At 33.7% G+C, this 26660-nt stretch overlaps 1 protein-coding gene across 2 annotated transcripts in view; it reads left to right on the top strand.

Annotated features, from left to right (window-relative positions):
• The window catches only part of LOC148623511 (uncharacterized), a 55132-nt gene extending 30298 nt beyond the window's left edge, over positions 1-24834 (top strand). The window contains exons 5-11 of one of the 2 annotated variants that reach the window (XM_088565363.1): positions 208-285; positions 10145-10197; positions 13210-13297; positions 14536-14607; positions 16628-16739; positions 20720-20834; positions 24490-24834. In XM_088565363.1, coding sequence (XP_088421489.1) covers positions 208-285; positions 10145-10197; positions 13210-13297; positions 14536-14607; positions 16628-16739; positions 20720-20834; positions 24490-24832 — 861 coding nt within the window. In that variant the 3' untranslated portion in view covers positions 24833-24834. The remainder of the gene's footprint in view (positions 1-207; positions 286-10144; positions 10198-13209; positions 13298-14535; positions 14608-16627; positions 16740-20719; positions 20835-24489) is intronic. The other variant, XM_088565364.1, reaches the window with a different exon arrangement.
• Positions 24835-26660: the final 1826 nt, after the last annotated feature.

Below are 26660 nucleotides of genomic sequence, written 5' to 3'. Positions count from 1 at the left end.
GGGCTTAAGTATTTTGTGCAGCTCTAAGCATCTATCAAAACAAGACTCAGTCATTGGGTCACAGCATTGCCTCTGATCAATACAGTGATCCTTGACCCAATTGACATGATACAAGACCAGTATGCAAAAAAAAATTTATAGCTCTATAGCCCTATAGTATTTTATCCTTGTGAAAATGTTTTGCTTTTCTTTTCAAATATTGTGTAGTTTGTGCAACAAGATGTTGGGAAGTGGATGAGGAGTAAGCTAAAATGGATAAGTGATCTTCGTTCACCTGACATACAGGTAAGGTTCTAGTGATATTGTTCCACAGTCCATTACAAATCATACAGCAAATCTCATTTATAGTTAAACAACGTACAATGTATCTTATGATTTTGAATAGATATATTACGGTAATTGTTTTATAAGATGTCTGATAAATATCAAATGAAACTTTCACAGAATCTTTATTACATGTTCCCATTGTGCACCTCCAATTTTAGATCTTGAAATCAAATTTGAGTTAAAAGGTGCATGTTATCCAACGGGGGAATCAACTGCTGTCTTAACATGATTGAACGGAAGTGGAAAAAAAACATGAACAGAATTTTTATAAGAGAAAACAAGATAATTACATTGAAGCCAGTCCTTGTCCCTTAGTTCACCCAAAGGTGACATGAACTTATGTTTTCACTTTATTCTGTAGTCCATTGTAAGTAGATTTTTATATGACTGTCAGTTTTGATGGGACGTACATGTATTATGGTAAACTGCTGTCTGTCCGTCTGTCATCAACACTTTGTACAACAACTCCAAAATGCTTTAAGCTATTTTAATGATACTTTCATCAATTGTTAATATTGATAGAAGAAAGCTCCCTGTAATTTTACATTAATTTTGAACATTTGGTTTTTGAGATATAGGACTTTTTTCATTTTAAAAAAGGGGGATGGTTTATCTTTTTTTGCGCTCTAACTGAAAAAGAAGGTCAGCAAATACCACAAAACTGTAGGATATTCTTTGTATCCACAGTCACAGGCTCTCTTTTGTTTTCAATAAAATTTTGATTTCATGTTATCAATTTTTGGCACTTTGAGGTGGTTTTTCTGTTTTCATGCTTTAACTGAAAAAGCTTCCAGCAAATGCCATGAAACTTTGAGATATTCTTTGTATCCATTGTCATAGGCCTTTACATTTTCTATGAAATATCGATTTCACATTTTTGATTTTGGGCTTTTTTTCATAAAAAGGGGGGTGGTTTTTCCATGCTCAGCTGACAGGGTTATCATGTACTTATGGTATAGCTCTTTTTTAACCCTGAGCTCAAATACATAAGAAAATATTGTCTTATTTCAACCAAATATGACAGGAATGACATATGGAAGAGCCTCTATAAATAATCAATTTATGTTTCTACTTTGTTTAATCAAGATTTGAGGCTAACTAAAATTCTGATTGGCTAATCTTCAAAGATCAGATCCTGAAGTTTCTGGTACCAATGTTTTGAAATTTATAGAGTTGTTACACAGTTTTGCAAATATGTCTTCTAATACTTATCCACTGTATACTTAGCAGGATGTTGTTAGTTGGAACCTTTATAGATGATTCACTTAAAACATTCCCACTTGTAAAATGAAGTAAATAATGATAGGGTGTCTGTCCTTCCATCTGTGACTCCTCCTACACCACTGAATGGTATTAAATGAAATTTGATTGATTATATTTATTAAATATTGAAGATTTACACCTCTTATTTCAGATTTTGATCTGAATTATTTTGGGGAAGGGGTTTCCATAGTAAACATGAACTTAGTCTTTATGAATATAGGGTACCATTTCTTATCTGCATCTCCTCCTATTCCACGGAATAGAATTTAATGAAACTTTGTGGAATTTTGATTACATATTCCAATCGTGTACCTCCTATTTTAAGTTTTTTAGGGTGCCATCAATTTAGTGAGTAATTGTTAGTATAGAATTTATGAGTGAGCATGTTATATATGTGGATACTCTAAACTAAACTTTCTTCCTTGGCTTTTGATCAAATTTGGTACATAGTCCTAATTAAGATCTTGAACTTTATTGATTTTCAGTCATTGGACAAATGATGTATGTTGTCAAAAAAGGGAACAGATTTAGTGAGCATTTCTGTCTGTACACATTTCTTGTCCAGTATTTATGAAATACCACAATGTGCCATATCACAAAAGGAAGGCTGGGATTTATTTTTGGCATGTGAATGAAACCAAGGGGCCACTGTGATTCTAGTTAAATTCTTAAATATTTCGTCGCAGTCAAAATTCAGAGTTGTTTCAAGCTTGATTTGTGTTTCCTCTGTGGTCGTATCAAGTTTGACCCTGCGGAGTCTTTAGTGGCTTACAAATAAGCTATGGGATGAAGGCACTTTAGTGTGTAATGTGCTAGAAGTTCCACAGACCCTCAAATTTGTGAGTGTTTTAATAAACATAGTGCATATGACACTGTGAAATTATGAAGAGGGACACAGGAGCCTTCAGAAGAGGCAGAGCGATATGGGTTTATGAGGACAGTCTGTTGCTACCCTCCATTTTCATCTAGCCAGGACATTGGTTTCCCTCTTTCATTTAAATATAAGTGTTACTTCACATTAGCATCTCAAAAGCCGAGAACACTTAACCCAGTACTGGTGCCCCTTTATACTCTCAAGTGGGTTGCTGATTTGATCTTTAATTTGTGTTTGTTTATGGTCACTTTGTTGATGCTTTGTATTTTATTTTAGGTAATGCATTATTAGAAGCTTTTTTTTGAAATTTTCTATAATGCAGAGATGCATAGGAGTAATATAGTTATAGAATGTAGTAAGTAAGGCTGTTATGAAAAATAAACTAGTGGATTACACTTTGACTTTCATTTTCCTATTAGAAATAGTTTATACTTGTCAGATACAAACTTTCTCACAATCTGTCAATAATGTATTGATATTAAAATATGATGATTTGTATTTTATAAGTCTATATAATGTTTTTTTTTATACCCCGCCACATGTAGTGGTGAGGTATTATGTGATTACCTCAGAAAAATGTGTCCATCCTTCTGTCTTCTGCCCCACCCCCTGCCCTCCGTGGTTTCCAGATGATAAATTGAGAACAAACAATCATTTTGAAAATCTGCATAGATGTGAGTGGGCTGTGTGAGCTATTGCCATCACTTGGGGTCAGTTGACGTTGTCATTAAAAATTTTTCAAAACTTCTCCTCTGAAACTACTAGACCAAACAGTATCAAACAACATTTTACATAGAACTGATGTAGGGATTTTTGTATATATCTCCAAAACCGTTAGGTTTAGCCAAATTCTGGATGGGTTAAAAATCTTCAGCATTATGAGATTTGTCTGTAATCATATTTTTGTTTTAATCTGTTAATCCATGTTGGAGTAATTGCCCTTTTTCGACATTTTTTTGCTCTTTTATTATGTTTTTTCTTTCAAAAATCTTCTCCTCTGACATTCCTGGACCGTTTGAACCAAATTTTAGTTTAAAAGAGTAATCAAGGGAACCGAGATACTAGTGGAAATCAAAAGAATGTAATCCAGGGACAAAGACCAGACATGGAAAACAGACATACACAACAAAGAACATAAAGTAACTAAAATCATACATACAAAGTAACAAAAGCAAATGAGCAAGTCAGACTCCACTAAAAACTGGGAGCATGGACCAGGTGCACAGGTGGGGTAAGCATCCTCTGCTTTTCTAGAAATGTTCCTTAGGGTATTCTGCATAGAAGTGATGTTTGGATTTTTGATCCATGCTAAAACATGGCCACTGGTACTAAAAATAGAACAAAGGGGTCAGAGAGAAGTTTTTTGCATTTATCTCCAAAACTACTAAGGTTAGCCAAATTTTGACTGGGTAAAAGTGTGCAGCATGATGAAATCTATCTGTAGTGAAAATTGCATGTAAATCTGTTTTGCCATGTTGGAGTTCTTACCATTTTTTACCTCGTTTTGCTATTTTTAATGTAATTACTTTAATGCAATTACTTTTTTAGGATATTAGAAACTGTTTATATGAGTTGACAATTATTTTAACTTTTATTATAACACGAAATAAAAATGTTGCACCTTGATGAAGTCTATCTGTGGTATAATTTTCGTGTATGTCTGTTAAGCCATGTTGGAGTTACTGCCTTTTTGATGTTTTTCCTCTATTTTTAATGTTTTTACTTTAAACAAATTTCTCCTAAAAAATAATGTGACAAAATTTAATAAAAATTGATGTGATTGTTATGTAAGTATGAGTGTTAAAAATTTTATCCAAGATAAAACATGGCCACTTAAATAAAAATAGAATGTAGCTTATCAAGCAAGGTGAGCAATTGAGGCTTTTTAGAGCCTCTAGTTTTCTAAAACAAACAGGACAGATACAGATTTTCTACATATATATATATTTATATTTTTTTAAATTTATAATGAACTACCCTTTTATGGAGGTGTCTCAGATTATTTCCGATCATATTTCATTATTATGAGTGATTCAGTGGAAATTTCTACAAAATGTTATTCTACATGAAACCGAAATTGCACTTTTTAGGATATATGAAACTGTTTTGTGGGTTGACAATTATTTGAACTTTTATTATAACATGAAATAAATATGTTCAGCATGTTGAAATCTATCTGTGATCAAATTTTCGTGTTAGTCTGTTAAGCCATATTGGAGTTATTGCCCTTTTTTTGACATTTTTGCACTATTATCAATGTTTTTACCTTTAGAAAATTTCTCCTCAGAAACTGCTGGACAGAATTTAATGAAAATTGATATGATTGTTTTGTAGATATGAGAGTTAGGAAATTTTATCCAGAAAAGACATGGCTGCTTTTACAAAAAATGTTGCTTATTGGGCAATGTGAGCAATTCAGGCCCTTTAGAGCCTCTAGTTTACAGATGCATGTGTCTAGATGATAACTTAAGAATAGGTGAAAGAATTGCTTTGAAACTTAGTACATGTACTATATAATAAAGTTCAATTTTCAGCTAAAACCATTCATTGAAAACCCAAGGACTTCCTTTGGCTGATATTTTTCGTTCTGGTTGAGTTTTTAGCTTACCTGGCCAAAGGCCATGTGAGCTATTGCCATCACTTGGCGTCCGTCGTCGTCGTTGTCGTTAACAATCATACAAAACTCTTCTCCTCTGAAACTACTTGACTAATGGGAACTGAATTTGGTATGAATGTTCCTTTGGGTATCCTGCATAGAACTGTTGTGGGGATTTTTGATTCGTCAAAAACATGGCCATCGTTACTAAAAATAGAACATAGGTGTCAGACAGTAGTTTTTCGCATATATCTTCTAAACCGTTATGTTTAGCTGAATTTTAACAGGATAAAAGTGTTTAGCATGATGAGATCTATCTCTGGTCAAAGTTTGGTTTTTAATCTGTTAAGCCATGTTGGAGTTATTGCCCTTTTTCAACAATTTTTGCTATTTTTAATGTTATTTCTTTCCAAAATCTTCTCTGAAACTACTTGACCAATTGAAACCAAACTTAGTATGAATGTTCCTTCAGGTATACTGCATAGAACTGATGTGTAGATTTTTGATTCGTTGAAAAACATGGCCGCCATTACTAAAAATAGAACTTAGGGGTGAAACAGTAGTTTTCACGTATATCTCCTAAACTGTTAGGTTTATCCAAATTCTTTCAATAGCTGAATTAATTCATATTATTATGACTACAAAAGTCTTCAGACTCCTTGTAAGAGTTATTGCCCTTGAATGGGGGGAAATGACTTTTTTTTAATAGTTTTCAGTCAATATCTTGAAAACTATGATAGATTAAAAGAAACTTTCAATTGTTGAGAAGATCTTGTGATGGTCTTACCAAAGACTTCTTTAGTCAAAATTGTTGGACAACTTGTTTAATTTATTGCCTTTGAAAGGCAAAATTCAAGAAGGTGAGCAATTCAGGCTCCCGGGAGCCTCTTGCTTCTATGACATATTCACCATTTCTACTCTTTTTGAATCCTAAATTTATGTATATGTATTAACATTCTATGTTGATCCTCCCTGCACATTCTATGTATCCACTTAGCAGTGCACTGGCAAGTAAGATGGTAGATTTGCCACATCCCATTAGACATTTAAATGTATTATATACTTGATGTGGCTGTATTTGTATCCTGTTATCCTCTAGTAGATCCTCTACTGTCTTACCTGAAACCATTAGAGGTTGTCCTATTCAGTGGTCTGGAGCATTGGACTTAGTGCAGGCAATGTTGCCATAGATGTCAGAGAAAAAAAGGGGTTTGAATTTCGCTGAGGGAGTGACCAAATTTGTATCGCTAACAATGTTAGAACTGTCATATTTGCGAAGGGAATGATCATTGAATCACAAGATCATAAAATTATTCACAAAAATTTTCAACTGATACCAGGAACTCATTCTCAAATACAAATGGACTTGTAAATGATTCATACCTCAGGTATCTTCCACCCTATTTTATATGGCAGTACTCTTCACAAAGCACAGAAAGCTCAATACTTACGCAATAAGTTGAATAAACCCTGAATATGCTAATTTGTAAGGGATATAGTTATGATAATGTTGTCAAATTATTACAGATAACATTTTCTAGCTTACCTGGCCTAAAGGGCCATGTGAACTTTTGCCATCAGTATGTGTTTGCCATACCTTGTCGTCCTTAGTCCATTATGGTTGTCATCTATGTCATCATCCGCTTACTTTTTTAAACATCTTCTCCTCTGAAACTAATAGACAAATTGTAATCAAACATTGCATGAATATTCCTTTGAAAATCTTTTGTAATCTATGCATGGGAAATTTTTGTTCTCGCGAAAACATGGTTGCTGTAACTAAAAATAGACCTAATTAGTCAAATTGCAGAATTTTGCAAATAACTCAAACTGGGCTTAGCTAAAATCTGGCTGAGAGTAATGATGGGATGTACCTATGCCGAAATTTTTAGAAAATCCGTTGAAGGATGAATGTGTTATGGGTCCTGAAATGGACTTTTTTTTTCAAATTTTACATTTCCAACTTTGAAAATCTTTCCTCTGAAACTACTGGATGGATTGTAACGAATAATGGCACATATGTTTGTTAGGATATCCTTAACAATCTGTGTGTGGAGATTTTTGATCTGTCAAAAAACTTGGCCACCATTACAAAAAAATTGAGGATTTGTTAAAATAATACCTATGGGTTTATTTAAATTTTCACAGGGTAAAATTGATCAGCATGGTTAGACAGACCAATGGCCGAAATTTTCATGAAGATCTGTTGATAGATATTGAAGTTATTGCCCTTGAAGAGTAAAAAAAATTACAATGGGAGTTTTATTTTATAACAAAAAAAAAACACAGGTGGATCACTAAGTCATTGATTGAATATTTCTTGTGACAATAGTGCAGTAAGGTCAAGAGTCCAGCTTTAATAGTCTAAAAAGACTATTATTGACAAGGTGAGTGACTCAGGCTTTCTAGAGCCTCTAGTTGGTATTTACATTGTTATGTGTTGTTCATAAGGTCTTTATATAGAAACTAACATCAGTTTTTGGCATGACATGGTTGTGTCCTTATTGTATGACTTATGATGTATCAAGGTTTTCAACCCTGCATTGGAAGAATTGGGTTTGATGTAACAAATGATGAGGACATTACTTTTTATAGGTTTAAACTGGTCTAGAGGCTAAAAACCACTAATTCCACTTCCCATAGGCTTCTATGCTAATTTCACAATATTCAATGGCTTCTCTGGACTTTACCTTAACTTTAACCTGCAGATGACTATATATCAGCATGATTCTACATATGTCAGCTCACAATCCTCAGAATGGCATGTGGGGTTAGCAGACTTGCAGTGCAGTACTGGTCACCGGAAGTGAAGGGTCTATAAATAGCATGGGAAATCCCAGTGTTTTCACAAGATAGGGGTATATTTAAAAATCATTATGGAGATTAGGCTTCACATCACAAGAAGCAAAATGCACCTATAAAATGTACAGAAATGTTTTTCCTTTCAGAAACTCTTTAAATTTTTAAAATAAGATGAGAACTTTTTTCACAGCACTAAGAGGAACAGGGGTAATTTCTGCGTAGGACTATTTTTGCGTACGTTCCAAATGCTCATTGGTTGAATTGGTGGTCTGTAACCTAAAGAGTCACTTTTTGTCTTAGAAAAAATAAATAACTATACAGGTATCTTCCTACACACATACTGAATGCATTTGCAAAGTTTCAGTGAAATGTGACAAACACTTTTTTAAATATTTGATTTTTAAATATAGGGTAACCAAGTTGTGCAAGCAAAAAAGTGAAAATATTCTACCATACTGAAATGCATTAAATATTTGCAAAGAACTTTTTCTGACTTTTCAAATAAAAAATATCAATCACAACTTGTTTTTTAACAATATTAATGAAGAAATAGTTTTAAAAGTAATCATTTTCTGAGAAATTGGTCTATTTTTAAAAATTTATTTCTGACATGCCTCCCCCTTTTTCTTGATCACATGTCAAAAATCCTAAATCTTTAAATTTTCACAAAAGGTGATATATTTGGCATTAAATTTGTAAATACAGTGTTTTCACATTAAAACATGACCAGTAAAGGGCACCTAAAGCAAAAAAAGTGCTCAGTAATGGATTTTCCATGTTGCCATAGGGGAATGCTTATATGGCCTTAACCGCAGTAATGAAAGTGAGTTTTTCCTCATTTCTAACCTAATTTTTGCTCAAATCTACACAAAACTTGATTTCAAGTGCTTATTACTACCATATTTAGGTAAATATAGCCCTCAAAGTTTAATATTTGATATTTTTACAAAATTTTCTACACTTTTTACAAGATAGGACATAAAAATCAGCCAAAAAGACCAATTTTCCATAATTTGGACCTATAACTTAAAAAAATGCATATTTTGAAGGATTTTTGTAGTGTATTCCTCTCATGGCAAAGTTAACAAGATCTTCAAGTAGTTTAAAGCTATTTCAAGAAACTTTTCATTTTGCCATGGCTTCAACTTAAGGCTAAAAACCACTAATTCCACTTCCCATAGGCTTCTATGCTAATTTCACAATATTCAATGGCTTCTCTGGACTTTACCTTAACTTTAACCTGCAGATGACTATATATCAGCATGATTCTACATATGTCAGCTCACAATCCTCAGAATGGCATGTGGGGTTAGCAGACTTGCAGTGCAGTACTGGTCACCGGAAGTGAAGGGTCTATAAATAGCATGGGAAATCCCAGTGTTTTCACAAGATAGGGGTATATTTAAAAATCATTATGGAGATTAGGCTTCACATCACAAGAAGCAAAATGCACCTATAAAATGTACAGAAATGTTTTTCCTTTCAGAAACTCTTTAAATTTTTAAAATAAGATGAGAACTTTTTTCACAGCACTAAGAGGAACAGGGGTAATTTCTGCGTAGGACTATTTTTGCGTACGTTCCAAATGCTCATTGGTTGAATTGGTGGTCTGTAACCTAGAGCTGGCATGTCAATTAAATGCTAGTAGTCCTTTGTGCTTTTGTGTAACATATAATCAGTTTCTGTATTTATGTTTTAAGAAGAGCCTTTGACCTTTTTGAACTGATTTTTAGATATGTTTAGTTGTGAAATATTTTTTTTTTGCACAGTGGCCAGTTTTAAAAGGGGAGAGTTGTGATCATGCTAAAGTACTTTAACCCTGCCACATTTTTTTGCCTGTCCCAAGTCATGAATTTCTGGTCTCCATATGTCTTGTTTCGTTTTCACATTAAGTTTACTTGTGTTGCTAGAGTTGTATAGAGACAATTATTTTTCTGTACCTGTGATATAATGTTGTTTTGGGGCCAGTTTTAGTCTGCCCTGTGGTGTGAGGGTTTCCTTGTCCTTCATTGAAGACCCATGGGTGCCCTTGAGCTGACATTTTTCATCCCAGTGGGTTTGTTGTCTCTTTGACATATTCACTGCATCTATTCTCCTTATAATTCAGGTCCCTGACACCTTCTTACTTTATGGTTCTTGTAATATAATGCATAAGGCTGATAAATTCATTATACACATACTTTCATTTTGAATCCATAACAGCTCTACGAGCCATACTTAACAGAATGTGTAGAGTATTGTTATTTTGTTTTACTATAAAGGTAACTTCTTTTTGTTTTCAGATCAATATCTATTTGAAAGAATCAGGTATCCTAGTTGGTATACCAGTAACAAGGTACATTTATTATAGGTGTTATACCAGTAACCAGGTACATTTATTATAGGCTTTATACCAATAACCAGGTACAATACATTTATTATAGGCATTATACCAATAAACAGGTACATTTATTGTAGGCGTTATACATTTTATATTGAAAGAAATCGTAACAGCAGAAAGAATATGACAACTATGCTAGTTACAGAAGCTGTACATGTATTGATTTTGGATCAATAAGATTTTTTTTATATGATTGCAAAAAAAAAATATGGTGGTATAATGGTATCACCCTTAGCGTTTATTTACGATGACTTGAGTAAAACTTATCCAATTTTTTTTGAAATTTTAATACATCCTTCCTATTGTGGAGGACCTTATAGTTTATCTCCCCTTTTGCCCCACCCCTTTTGAAAATAAGAGGCTAAATGGGGGAAAATTGGTATTATTAAAATTGATAGGAAAAGTTAATTGTGGAAAGATTTAGATGTCAGTGTGTTCCTTTTGAAAATTGTTACAGGGTAGACTTTTTTGGAGTGAAAGGGGTACTTGCATGTAATTTGGTCAAGCTCCCAAAAATCATCTTTTTTATTTTTGGTTTGATTTTGATATTTTCTTATTCATTTGATTCCTTTTGAAAATTCCTACCAGCGGGATTTCAGTTACATGTATCTCTTAATTTTTTCGAGTAATAATGGCCAAAGGGGTCACACTCAAAAAGATCATATGTTTAAATTTTTTGTCCAATTTTGAAAGTTTTTTTTCATACATGACCCAAAAAAAAATCTGTGGTTCAATAGTAGTATCATAATGTTAGCATCACCATCTGTAGACATTTAGTGTCTGAACAATGAGTTTGTATGGATTGTACCACTACAATGTATGTTTTATACCAAACAAAGTAAGGTTTTGATGGATTTAAAGTCTTATCTTAAAAGAATCAGGGGCCAAAGAAGGTTCAGCAATAAAAATTTTCTTAATTGTATAACATTGTTTTTTTTGTTTTTTTGTTTTTGTTTTTGTTTAATCAAAATTCCTTATTTCACCTGTCTATACCGGGAACTTCTCTACTGTTTCAGAACACCACACAAAAAATAGTCCAAATGTAATTCCCTTTATATCATTCAATACATCTTGTATAATCTGTTAATAGGTTTCTGGCAATTATTCAGCTCAATAATATTATATTATTTCTGCAAATAAAATTAAGATCTAGCTCAAAATTGAACTGAAGATTTGAGGGACTCCATTTTGGATATTTAGTAATAAATTAGCATTTAGGGAATGAAGTTCTTGCAGTAATGTGTACAGAATTATTTAACACGCTAAGCAAGTTCCATTTAATACAACTATCAGTCAAAATCTCCATCCTATCATCAATATTTTATGGTTAATTATATAAAGGAAGTGAAAGTGAAGAGCTGTGATTTTAATCAAGTAAAATTGGCAGGAAAATTCAAATTGATAAAAAGTGTCTAGTTTTGAGAGTCTCATTTTGGTCAAGGAAATTATTTTCCGTAGCTGAAATTAGTATCATTTGAGTATTAGGAAAAACAGTTCTAAATAATATGGGAAATGCAGATGTATGGTTATAGTCATGTTTTACATCACGTAATCTTTTAAATTTTGTTCATGCTACAATTTTCACAAGAATCAAAACCCCCTGTGCTAACAGCACTTTGATTTGTTTATGTATAAGAGAAAATATTAAGCTTTTTTAGCACTTTCATTGTATGCTGTGTTAAATATCTAATCTCAATCTTAAGTCAGAGTTGCATCATTATTGAATGTTATGTCTATACTTGTCCCAACTGTTTGGGGTTTGACCTTGGCTGTCATCTCAAAGTATGCCTTGCAAAGCATTTTTTTTTGCTCACTTTTAGGCCATGTGACCTTTTCTCATCACTTGTTGTCTGTTGTTAATTTAAAAAAAAATCTTCTCCTCTGAAACCACAGAATAGAATTTGATAAAACTTAGTGACAATCAACCTTTGCATGTCTACTCCCAAAAAGCATGGCCATCGTAACTAAAAATAGAACATAAGGGGTATCCCGTATTATTTCATTTATATCTCAAAAACCATAATAGATAGAAGAAACCTGAGACATCCTAGGCTCTTTGCCTCGAAGAGATCCATCTTCCCTGAAAATTTCAAGATAATCGATTTACTGATTTTGGAGTTATTGCCCCTTTTTGCTAGATTGTAAAAAATGATAAGTATGTAAAGATCTATGATTGGTGCAAATGTGGGAAAAATCTGTTGATTGCATTTTTTAAAAAGATTTCTGCACTGCACTTTTAGCCTGTTATTCAGTGAATATAAGTAAAATGATAGCAAAAATGTTTAGTATCATGACAAATATCATCTGTGCAAATTTGTTCAGAGGTGTTTGACCATTTTTAGGTTTTGCATGTAGTCAACTCTTTAAAGCTATTAAACCAGGTGAGCGATTCAGTCTCTTGAGAGCCTCTTGTTGAATTTCTATGTTTTATAACTTAATTATTCCTCTTACAGGTTACTCCTGCCTCATATTATAGATACTAATATGGAATGATGGCATCTGATGTGATACTGAATATTAACTTTTAATAATTCCTTACAGAAAATCAGTGATATTAATTGAAATGTGCTGAATTTTTAGCTTTCAAATAAACGATGAACAGAACAAAAAACACATGAAAAATTTATATTGTATGCAGTTAGCAACACTTGACCAGTAGCCCTCAAGTTGTCCAATATCATCCATTTGGTCAGTAGCCCTAATATAATTCCTTGGTTCAGTAGTCTTCAGGTGGTCCAATATCATCCATTGTTTCAGTAGCCTTCAGATTGACCAATATAATCCCTTGGATCAGTAGCCTATTGGTTGATCAATATCAACCATCTTGTTAATTAATAGGGTTTTTGAGATGTCATACCAATTCAACCATTTTTGGCACAACTGAGTTTATTGAAGTAGAAATATTTAAATGGTGCAAACAGATAATGCCAAATCATGTTACTAGTACATATTTGTTTAATATTTCAGAATACCACTTTCAAAAAGATTGTATGTCAAACACTTTGGATTGCGTTCAACAATATCCTATATTATGATGAGTTTATTGCCACTTAAGGTACTCAGATTTATTCATTCATTCTCACATGGTCTGGATGTATACTCATAACAGCCATGCAATATTTAACTAAGTAGTCTTTAAAATACATCTGTATATTATGAAAGTAAAAAAAAGTGGCACTGTGTAATAATTAACAAATAGTCATTAATATCATATTAAGGAAATGTTAAACAGTCCAATTCAGGTAACAGTATCATGTCAGTCAAACAGTCCAATTCAGGTAACAGTACCATGTCAGTCAAACAGTCCAATTCAGGTAACAGGTAACAGTACCACATCAGTCAAACAGTCCAATTCAAGTAACAGTACCATGTCAGTCAAACAGTCCAACTCAGGTAATAGTACCATTTCAGTCAAACAGTCCAATTCAGGTAACAGGTAACAGTACCACATCAGTCAAACAGTCCAATTCAAGTAACAGTACCATATCAGTCAAACAGTCCAGTTCAGGTAATACAAATGTAGTACCATTTCAGTCAAACAGTCCAATGCAGGTAACAGTACTATGTCAGTCAAACAGTCCAATTCAGGTAACAGTACCATGTCAGTCAAACAGTCCAATGCAGGTAACAGTATCGTGTCAGTCAAACAGTCCAATTCAGGTAACATTACCATGTCAGTCATTATCAATGTATGACTTGAACAAATATAATAAATAGAAGTGATCTCTCCTTTCAAATGAAAGCCACAGAAGGTACCTTATCCACGTTAACATTTTAATGTTAAGGTTTCTGATTACACCAGTTTAACATGAATACTACTAGGTCAGTTGTATGTTGTATTAACATCACTACTTTGCAGTTCCATATTTTCGCCTGAATATAGCTGAAGTATTGCTGCTCGGGCATTTAACCCCAATAATCAATCAATCAGTTCCATATCTATTTCATGCATAAGCCAACATAGTCATGGTCTATTGACTTCAAAATTTCTTTTTAAGATTTTAATGTTTAGTTTTCTGATTAGATATGAACAACTTAATTATGTCAATGTTATTTAGTTTATTGGTGCATTAGCATCACTACAGTACACTTTCATTTGCTTCATTCATATACCCCACAGTCACTATCAAATTTTGAATAATGAAGACCATGTGTGATGGAGACGTATCACTGTGATAACAATTTATTTGGTTTATATATAATAAATGCCACCCCTGAAACAAATAATAACCTTCATTATTAACATTAAAATTAGAAATGATTTTACAACTGTTTTGAATGGATATATTTCAGAATGGTGACCTTGTCCTTGACCCCCTGTGTGGTAAAGCCACTATACTTGTTGAGTCGGGATATGAAAACAAAGTAAGTCTCCATACAGATAAGAAATGTGTAACTGGTAATTAAACATTTACATTACTATTATAAAATTATCAAAAGGCAGATACCGAAAAATATATGGAAGTCTGTTTGAAAGGGAAGAGGTTTGCACATCACACTTAAGTGATTTTCATTCAAATCAACAATTTTTTTTTCTGACAAACTGGAGGGTCTGCGTACCCGGCATGCCATACCTAGTTCTGCCTTTGAATATGTACATATATGACCTATATAACTAGTGTTAAGTATGATATATCAAGTGATGTACATGTATGACCTATATAACTAGTGTTAAGTATGATATATCAAGTGATGTACATGTATGACCTATATAACTAGTGTTAAGTATGATATATCAAGTGATGTACATGTATGACCTATATAACTAGTGTTAAGTACGGTATGTCAAGTGATGTACATGCATAACCTATATACTAGTAACTAGTTTTAATTATGGTATTTCAAGTGATTATCAAATGATAAAATTGGTAATGCTTTTTTTGAAAAAGATTATTTGTATGAAATTTTTTTATTAGAGCCTTCATTTCTAAATCTGAGATATATCCAGTTCTTTAAAAAATACTGATGGATACACTATAGTGATCCGCCTCAATCATGTCTGGGCTGTAACTTCAATGTTTTTAAGAAAGGCTTTTGATATTTGAAGTGTGGGTAGGTAAACTTAAGATAATGTATCATGTGCCAGGATTGATGACCTTTGACCTTTAGGCTTGAATGTTGTGTTCATACTTGCCCAAACCATTCAGGGTTGAAAATGACCACTGCAGTCATATCAAGCTTCACCTTGAGATACTTTGGCAGAATTTACACATTTTGGCTCAACTTTGCACTAATATTTCCATATTTTGCATAAATGAACAGCAAATGAATGTTTTGTTGTCAAATTAAGCAAATCTTATTGAAGATCAAGCTATTTCAAAATGAATTGATTTGACCAAGTAACATTTAAAGGCCAAATGAATTGATTTGACCAAGTACATTTAAAGGCCAAAAGAATTGATTTGACCAAGTACATTTAAAGGCCAAAAGAATTGATTTGACCAAGTACATTTAAAGGCCAAATGAATTGATTTGACCAAGTACATTTAAAGGCAGATATTAAGCAAACAAACCCCTTTTCACTGAATTTTATTTACAAATGGGCCAACAGTTAAATGATTATAACATGGAGAGCCACTAAGATTTAATGCCATCTGATTATAACATGGGAGAGCCACTAAGATTGATTATAACATGGAGAGCCACTAAGATTTATAGGATACTTTCTATCCTGCCTTCTTTTCTTTAATGTAAAGTGTTGGGTTTTTTTAAGTATAAGGTGTCACTAAACAGATCTGCCCTCTTTGGACACAAAAATGATTAGGTCTAATTTTGTAAAACTGAAAAGTAAAAGATTAAATTTGGTAGAAATATCAACTGTAGGTAATAGAGTTTTTATACATGATGTAGGATTGCTCTGTACCAGCTGGTTGTTTCTCTCAAACTTAAATAACTAAATTAATGACCAAAGAGCAGAAAAAAAGAAACATGAATTTGTTTTTTAACTGCAATACCATGTCTACTTATTTTCTTGGCAGCTTTAAAGGGACCAATATGTTTGAAAATCTGTTGTTTTTTTTGGCATTTCATTCTAAGGAGGCACACAAAATTTGTTACAGACTGCTTTTTCCCTATTATGTTACCATAGGTACAGATTTTTATGACAGAAATATCAGAATGTGTATAATTTTCATGGATCTCATAATGCAAGAATTGGAAAAAATGTATATTTTCTATAAAGAATTATTATATGATTTCCTTCTGTTGTTGTCTAAATATAGCTTAATTTCCATTGATTGACAAAACGGTTAAAAGCCTTTTTGTGATAAATGTTTTTATTTCCATAATACTCTTGATTTGTTTTTGCTGAGTTGTAAATCAAAAGATTAAAATCATGTAGGAATGTTAAGGGACCTATTCAACATTTTTGTTATTACTATTACAGTTAGTACTGCATCTAGGATGTGACAGAGATGAATCACAGTTAAAATATGGTACAGAAAATGTCAACCATGCCAACCTCCATAATGTGTGCCTGTTTAAAGGCAATGCCTTAGGTCAGTTTAACAAAAGCTTTAACTCAGAAGAAAGATTGTTCAACCGCCATATATCTGTCTACTAATTGATGTACCTACAACAATAACCATCCCACACCAACTAAGTACCTAACCAACCATAGTTATGCCAACTGACTACCAATGTACATGCAGTAGTAGCACCACCTGACTACCAATGTACATACAATAGCAGCACCACCTTACTACCAGTGTACAAACAATAGGAGCATCATCTGACCGCTAATGTACCTACAAGTGTAACACCACCTGACTACCAATGTACATACAATAGTAGCACCACCTGACAACCTATGTACAAACAATAGGAGCACCATCTGACCACTAATGTACCTACAAGTGTAACACCACCTGACTACCAATGTACATACAATAGAAGCAGCACCTGACTATCAATGTACATACAATAGTAAACCACCTGACTACCCAATGTACATACAATAGTAGCACCACCTGACTACCAGTGAACCTTCAGTAGTAACACCTACTAACTACTAATGTACCTACAAGTGTAACACCACCTGACTACCAATGTACATACAATAGTAGCACCACCCAACTACCAATGAACCTTCAATAGTAACACAACCTAACTACTAATGTACCTACAAATGTAACACCACCTAACTACCAATGTACATACAATGATACAATGATGTACCTACCACAATTACCATCCCACACAAACTAAGTACCTAACCAACCATAGTTACGCCAACTGACTACCAATGTACATACAATAGTAGCACCACCTGACTTCCAAATGTACATGCAATAGCAGCACCACCTGACTACCAATGTACATACAATAGCAGCACCACCTTACTACCAGTGTACAAACAATAGGAGCACCATCTGACCACTAATGTACCTACAAGTGTAACACCACCTGACTACCAATGTACATACAATAGTAGCACCACCTGACAACCTATGTACAAACAATAGAAGCATCATCTGACCACCAATGTACCTACAAGTGTAACACCACCTGACTACCAATGTACATACAATAGAAGCAGCACCTGACTACCAATGTACATACAATAGTAAACCACCCAACTACCAATGAACCTTCAATAGTAACACAACCTAACTACCAGTGAACCTTCAGTATTAACACCACCTAACTACTAATGTACCTACAAGTGTAACACCAACTGACTACCAATGTACATACAATAGTAGCACCACCAAACTACCAATGAACCTTCAATAGTAACACAACCTAACTACTAATGTACCTACAAATGTAACACCACCTAACTACCAATGTACATACAATGATAACACCACCTGACTGGCAATTTATCTACAATAACACTACCTGACTACCAATATACCTACAATAATAACACCACCTGGTCACCAATGTACCTACAATAATAACACCACCTGACTATCATTATACATACAATAATAACACCACCTGACCACCAATGAACATACAATAAGAACACCACCTGACCGCCAATGTACCTACAATAATAACACCACCTGACCACCAATGTATTTACAATAATAACTCCACCTGATAACTAATGTACATACAATAATAACACCACCTGACCACCAATGTACCTACAATAGTAACACCACCTGACCACCAATATACCTACAATAATAACACTACCTGACTACCAATGTACATACAATAAAAACACCACCTGACCAGCAATGTACCTACAAAAATAACACCACCTGACCACCAATATACCTACAATAATAACACCACCTGACCAGCAATGAACATGCATTAGTAATACCACCTGACCACCAATGTACCTACAATAATAACACCACCTGACCAGCAATGTATCTACAATAGTAATGCCACCTGACCACCAATATACCTACAATAATAACACCACCTGACCACCAATATATCTACAATAATAACACCACCTGACCAGCAATGTACATACAATAATAACACCACCTGACCACCTATATACCTACAATAACACCACCTGACCAGCAATGTACCTACAATAATAACACTACCTGACCACCAATATACCTACAATAACACCACCTGACCAGCAATATACCTACAATAATAACACCACCTGACCAGCAATATACCTACAATAATAACACCACCTGATCACCAATATACCTACAATAATAACACCACCTGACCAGCAATGTACCTACAATAATAATACCACTTGACCAGCAATGTACCTACAATAATAACACCACCTGACCACCAATATACCTACAATAATAACACCACCTGACTACCAATGTACCTACTATAGATACATCTTCTACCAATTTTCATCAGTCTTCTCTTGATAATTTCTATACAGATTTATCCATATTTGATTTAAGTTAAGATTTAAGTCAGAAAATTTACTTTGAACTTTTTATTCTTGGGAAGTGAAGATATACTTTAATTTCTAGTTTACTGTAAGTTTATGTGTTGTTTTTCTTCTTCATTTTTAGCTCACCTGGCCATATGTCATGTGAGCTAATGCAATCACTTGGTGTCCATAGTCATGGTTAATGAAGTTAACATTTTTTCAAATATCTTCTGTGGACAGAACTCAATGAATCTCTGTATGATTCTCTCCTTGGGGTATCCTGCACTCTCTGTATGATTCTCCTTAGGGGTATCCTGCACTCTCTGTATGATTCTCCTTGGGGTATTCTGCACTCTCTGTATGATTTGCCTTTGGGGGTATCCTCCACTCTCTGTATGATTCGCCTTGGGGGTATCCTGCACTCTCTGTATGATTTTCATTGGGGTATCCTGCACTCTCTGTATGATTCTCCTTGGGGGTATCCTGCACTCTCTGTATGATTCTCCTTGGGGTATCCTGCACTCTGTATGATTCACCTTGGGGGTATCCTGCACTCTCGGTATGATTCTCCCTGGGGTATCCTGCACTCTCTGTATGATTCTCCTTGGGGGTACCTGTACTCTCTGTATGATTCTCCTTGGGGGTATCCTGCACTCTGTATGATTCGCCTTGGGGGTATCCTGCATTCTCTGTATGATTCTCCCTGGGGTATCCTGCACTCTCTGTATGATTTTCCTTGGGGGTATCCTGCACTCTCTATGATTCTCCTTGAGGGTATCCTGCACTCTCTGTATGATTCTCCCTGGGGTATCCTGCACTCTCTGTATGATTCTCCTTGGGGGTATCCTGCACTCTCTGTATGATTCTCCTTGAGGGTATCCTGCACTCTCTGTATGATTCTCCCTGGGGTATCCTGCATTCTCTGTATGATTCTACTTGGGGGTATCCTGCACTCTCTGTATGATTCTCCTTGGGAGTATCCTGCACTGTCTGTATGATTCTCCTTGGGGGTATCCTGCACTCTCTGTATGATTCTCCTTGAGGGTATCCTGCACTGTTTGGGGTTTTGATCCTTGGAAAAATGTAACCACCATTACTAATAATACAACATAAGGGTCAGACAGCAGTTTCTTTTTCTCAATATCTCCAAAACAGTTAGGTTTAGCCAAATTCTGACACCGTAAAGGTGTTTGGCATGATGAGATCTATCTATGTCACAATTTTTGTGAAATTCTGTTACCCTTTTGGATTTTTTTTGCAATGTTATTACTTTAAAAAATCAGTCAGAAACTAATGGACTGAATTAAAAAAAAGTTGATATGATTAATCCTTTGGGTATTCTGCACAAAATGGCCATTCAGGTTTTTTATTCATTAGAAGAACATGGCCACTTTAGAAAAAAAAGACTGTAGCTTATAAAGCAGGGTGAGTCAGTCAGACTCTTCAGAGACTTCAGTTTTACTTTACTTAATATTGGTAAATTTGCAAATATTTCTTGAAAGTAAAAGTGCTTTTCTAACACACTAACCATACTTTCTCCATAATCTTAGTTTTTGGTTGCTCATTTACTATTAGTTTCAGTTTCGGTATGTTGTTTGTTTGTTTTTTTTTGCTTTGTCTTTGTATTAAGTTATATAAATGTTTTATTTGTAGAACTTCCATTGCCAGAGAACTACATAGACCATGTTTTGTGTGATGCTCCATTCGGCCTGAAATACACCATAGAGGAAGAAAGTTTCTACTCCAGACTTTTGAGGGAAGTATGTCGGTATGTATATTTACAAATTGTATCCAAGTGAATTTATCCAATTTATTTAGTGCATTAGATTTCAGTTACTATTTCAATGCTCAAACCAGACACGCAAAAACACATGGGTTTTGTCAATGTAATACTGTGAAATGACTTTTTAGCTAACCTGGACCAAATATGAGTGGGAAGTTATGTCATAGTTTTTAATCTGTTTCTATTGTAAGCTTTGCTGAATTGACATAAAATGATTTTGACAATACCTATTTACAATCATTTTTAGGGTTTAATAAGAGTTATAATCCTTGAAAGTCCAAATTTGATTTGTTTTCTGCTGTCTATTTTTTTTTAACTTTCCATTTTTGAAATGAACCTTTTGATCAGCACTACAAAATATTTAATGGACTTGAGGTAAGAAATGACTCCTTGTACGAGTCATTGCCCTTGAAAGCCACATTTCCACGGAGGCCAACCATAAGAGATCGAGAAATGTTTCATAGATTGAACTCTACAAAAATTTCCAATGGTAGATAAGTTATTGCACTTCAAAGGCAAAAAAACCTTACTTCCAATTTATGGCTTATGTTGTGAACCCTGGCAGATAGGGAAAAGGATTCAGTTGCTGAATGATATCACCCTGTTGTCATTGTGTGGCTTTTACCTTCATTTATTTACAACAACTTGGGTAAAACTGATCAGATTGTTTTAAAATGTTAAGACATTATTCCTATGGACATTGTGGAGGAGTCTATATTTTTTGGAGGTTTTTGCTCCCTTCTTTTCCAAAATTAGGAGCTAAGAGGGGGGAAATGGATGTTATCATTTGAATAGATAGAAATAAGTTTATTGTTGATCTGATTTTTATTATTTAAATGTCAATGTGTTCCTTTTAAAATTCTGTTTCACAAGTTTTGAACAAAGTAGACTAATCTTTAACCGTTTTGGAGTTAAAGGGGTACAAATTTGGCAACATGCTCCATAAAATCTACTTTATTTTTAGTCCAATTTGATATTGGATCTCTTATGAAAATTGTTACAGGTGTTACTCCCTGAAAAAAATCCTTTTTATTTTTGGTCTGATTTTGGATACACAATTTTATTGGATTCCTTATATAGAAATCCCTGCTTGTGTTTTCCTATCAGATTTATATCTGTTATTCAATTAGTTACAGGGATCGAAGGCAAAGGTCTTTAAATTAGCAATCTTAATGCAGAATTTTTATGACTTTAAATTGAATTTCAAATTAGTGCTAATATTGTGTCCATAATAAACTGTAAGTTCCTATGGTTATGCATGTCAAAAACTAAATTTGTGTCCACATGTGCCCAAAGTGAAAGAAATCAACTGTGCTCTGCAAAGCTTTTTTCCCTATCATATCAAATATTCACAGGTTTTTTTGGGCCTCTTGTTCCTATTCACTCTAAGTCTTACCAAAACACCTGATACATTAACACTGACATAATTATTGATTCTGTTTACACAAGTCAAAAAAAAATACTAGGTACTTGAGTTAAGGAATGATATACCACTGGTACTTGCATATAAGAAATTTTTTTTTTTTCTAAGCAAGTGAAGTAAATAGTTCTTATTCACGGAGATCAATAAAGCAAGAATAATTCCAAATGTGTTCCCACCTGTACATCTTTTTCAAAATTGAAATTTATTAAATTTGGAGATCTTTATATGTCCCTTTGATCAAGAAAATATTTGGAATGGTTCATGTTCATGTAGTTCATGTAGAGTCTGTGGTCAGTCTAAAATGCTAAATAAAATGCCTCATGGAGTGCCACTAGATACACATGCAGAAGGGGAACCTGTACAAATGGTGCAAAAATGGACATAAAATTCAAGATGATACAGCTCTCAATTTTAATTGTGATTTAATGTAAAACAAAGGATAATTTTCTGAATGGAAGCTGTCAAATAACTTTTAAAAGGTGACATGAACAGACAGTTGGACAAAGTCCTTTCTACAAATCCCAATAATTGTTTCTCTGTAGGGTATGATAAATAAAAATCAAAAGCCTAGATCAAAAGAAATGAAAATTCACAATGTCATGGCATTTGGTGGAAATGTTTTTTTAGAAATTCCCCTATATTTATATGAATTATGTCTCATAACTCAAAAATGTATTATCCTAAAAATATGAAAATAAAAAAGGAGCTTACTCTTTTTAAAAGAAATAAATTATTCAAAAAAAATTAATGAAAATTGCCTGAAGCATTTTCAGGTTATGCACAAATACAGAAAATTCCCCTTTTCTTATAAAGTTCCATAACTCAAATTGATTTCAAAAATCGTCTGTATAAATTAGCACTTCATGAAAACTTCATTGAAATTGCTGTAGGGTTATTTTAATTATAGTCTGAAATCAGAAAATCACTCCATTTTTGTACTAAAGTCTTATTACTCAAAAATGAAAAATTTGAAATTAATAAAAAGCGAAAGGGAGCTCACATCAATCAAAAGATACAATTCACTGAAGTTTAAAAATATGTGGCAGTGTTTTAAGTTATTGTGTGAAGTGTGCATGATGAACAGACAGACATCGTTATACCATAATACATCCTATCTTAAAAGATGGGCTTATAAAACAAGAGGCTCCCAGGAGCCTGAATCGCTCATCTGGTTAATTTTTTGGTCTTATAACAATAAAAGGACAATAACTCTAACAAGGAGCTGTCCTACAATTTTGACTCAATGAATACTTTGGTAGGATTTATCAGAAGGATCATTTCATCAATTGAAAATTTCATTCAATTTTCATTCTATCTATTATAGTTTTCAAGATATTGGCTGAAAACTGCTAAAAACATAATTTTTTGCTTTTCAAGGGCAATAACTCTAACAAGGAAACGTCTGACAACTTTGATCCTTGGAGACTTTAGTAGGCCTTATAATATGGATCATTTCAGCCATTAAAAGAATTTAGCCAAACCTTGCAGTTTTGGAGACATATGCTAAAATCTACTGTCTGACCCCTATGTACTATTTTTAGCAATGGCAGTCATATTTTTTATCGAACCATAAATCCCCACATCAGTTCTATGCAGGATAAACCAAGGAACATTCATGCCAAGTGTGGTTTCAGTTGATTAAGTAGTATCAGAGGAGAAGATTTTTGAAAGAAATAACATTAAAAAAAGCAAAAAAAAACGTTGAAAAAGGGCAATTACTCCAACATGGCTGAACAGATTAAAACCAAAATTGGACCCCAGATAGATCTCATCATGCTGAACACTTTTGTCCATGTCAGAATTTGGCTAAACGTAACAGTTTTGGAAATATATGTGAAAAACTACTGTCTGACCCCTATGTTCTAATTTTCCCAATGGCAGCCATGTTTTTACAATGCATCAAAAATCCCCCACATCAGTTCTATGCAGGATACCCCAAGGAACATTCATACCAAGTTTGGTTCTAATTGGTCAAGTAGGTTTAGAGGAGAAGGTTAATGACGATGGACGACAACGGACACCAAGTGATGGCAATAGCTCACATGGCCTGTGGCCAGGTGAGCTAAAAAAAGGGAATGTCTATTACTAGATGATTAGCTACTAAGATACAAATTGTATCAACATTTTTATGGAAGTTTTTCCCATAATGTAATTTTGTTGTTCTGTCTTTGTAAAAGTTTACATGACTAACAGTTGAAATATTATCAATATTTGTAGGGTTGTGAAACCAAGAGGGAAGATAGTGTTACTTACAATTGCTGCATTCCGCAAGTTTCTTATTGAAAAGTTTTCCCAATTGAGAAACAGAAAGATGAACAGAGGTGAAGAATATGAAATAGATGATTTTTCATTTAATTCAGAAATAGAAGACTCAAATTGTTGTGAAAAAGATTCATCTAAATCTTTATTGAAGAGATTGCCAAAGGAAAGAAGATGTAATTTGAAGAAGAAAAGACTGAACAATGATGATATTCTTCCCCTGTTTTATATAGATAGTCATTATGTAAAGTTAGGAGATACTGATGCTTACATTTGTGAACTAGTAAAGACAGTACCATAGTATTACTATTGTCTGATCGTCTTTATGTTATACCCCCACTTGTGGGAGGGGTACATAGTGATAAGGTTGTTTATTTTAGTTCAGATTTCTTTCTATAATATATGGCATACTGCCAATCTTGGAGAACAAATATTTCAATATGAAATATGCAAAATTACAGTAAACCATCTTTCTTGTCTTGACCTCAACTTAATGTCTAACCTTGAAAACCCAAAGGCCTTCTTTTTTCATGATAATAAATAGACCCTTAGCACTATTTGAAATTCCTTAAATCGTGTAAGTTGGCAGGTATGTATTTTCTTTTCCTTTGTTAGTAAAGGATAACTTTATTTTCAGAATAGTGGTAATCTACTCAGCAACTACCAGACCAATTAGAACCAAACTGGGTTTGAATATTCCTTGAGGTATTCTGCATAGATATGATTTGGGGTTTTTGATCCGTGGTAAAAAAACATGGTCTTTGTTACTAACAAGAGGCTCCCAGGAACCTGAATTGCTCACCTGGTTAAATTTTGCTTTTCAAGGGCAATAACTCTTAACAAGGAGTTGTCTGAAAACTTTAATCCCCACAAACTTGAGTAGGCCTTATTATTATAATCATTTCAGCAACAGAAAGTTTCATTCTGTCTATCATAGTTTACAAGATATTGGCTGAAAACTGTTTTTCACCTTTCAAGGGCAGCAACTCTTACATGGAGTCATCAGACAACTTTGATCCCTTGGAAAACTTTTGTGGACCTTATAATAAAGATCATTTTTGGTATTGAAAGAATTTGGCCTAACCTAACAGTTTTGGAGATATATGTGAAAAAACTTCTGACTGACCCCTTTGTTCTATTTGTAGTAACACGAAACAGCATCCATATTTTGCATGGATCAAAAATCTATAGAACAGCTCTATGAAAAATGACCTAAGGAACATTCATACCGAGTTTGGTTCCAATTGACCAAGTAATGTCAGAGGAGAAGATTTTTGAAAGAAATTACATTAAAAATAGTATAAAAACATTGGAAAAGGGCAATTACTCCAACATTTCTTCACAGATCAAAATGAAAATTTTATTGCAGATAGATCTCATTATGCTGAACACATTAATAACATGTAAGAAGTTGGCTGAAGCGAAAGGATTTGAAGATATATGAAGAAAACTACTGTCTAACCCGTTTTATTTTAAGTTACAGCAGCAACATTTTTGAAGAATCAAAAATCCCCACATCAGTCCTATGCAGGATAAATCGAGGAACATTCATACCAAGTTTGGTTCCAATTGTTCAAATAGTGTCAGAGGGAAGATTTTCGAAAGAAATTACATCAAAAATTGCAAAAAAACATCAAAAAAGGGCATTAACTTAAATATGGCTTCACAGATAAAACAAAAATTTCACCACAGATAGATCTCATCATGCTGGACACTTTTACTAGATGTAAGAATGTGGCCAAACCTAACAGTTTTAGATACCCTATGTTCTATTTTTAGTAACAGTGGCCATGTTTTTGGACGAAACAAAAATCTCCACCATTTTTTTGCAGGATTTCCCAGGGAACATTCATACCAAGTTTGGTTACAATTGGTCAAGTATTGTCAGAGGAGAGTATATTTCGAAAGAAATTACATTAAAAAAAGCAAAAAAAAAAAAACATTGAAAAAGGGCAATACTCCAACATGGCTTTACAGATTACATGAGAATTTCAACACCGATAGATCTCATCATGCTTAAACACTTTGATCTTTGTCAGAATTTGGCTAAACCAATGGTTTTGGAGAGTTTTGAGGAAAACTACTGTCTGACCCCTATGTTTACACCATGCCCATGTTTTTTAATGAAT

Source organism: Perna viridis, chromosome 2 (assembly GCF_037379345.1).
Source record: "Perna viridis isolate PV_CMFRI_1.1 ecotype Kerala chromosome 2, ASM3737934v1, whole genome shotgun sequence".
Lineage (NCBI taxonomy): Eukaryota > Metazoa > Mollusca > Bivalvia > Mytilida > Mytilidae > Perna > Perna viridis.
This window is presented reverse-complemented; position numbering and strand designations above follow the sequence as displayed.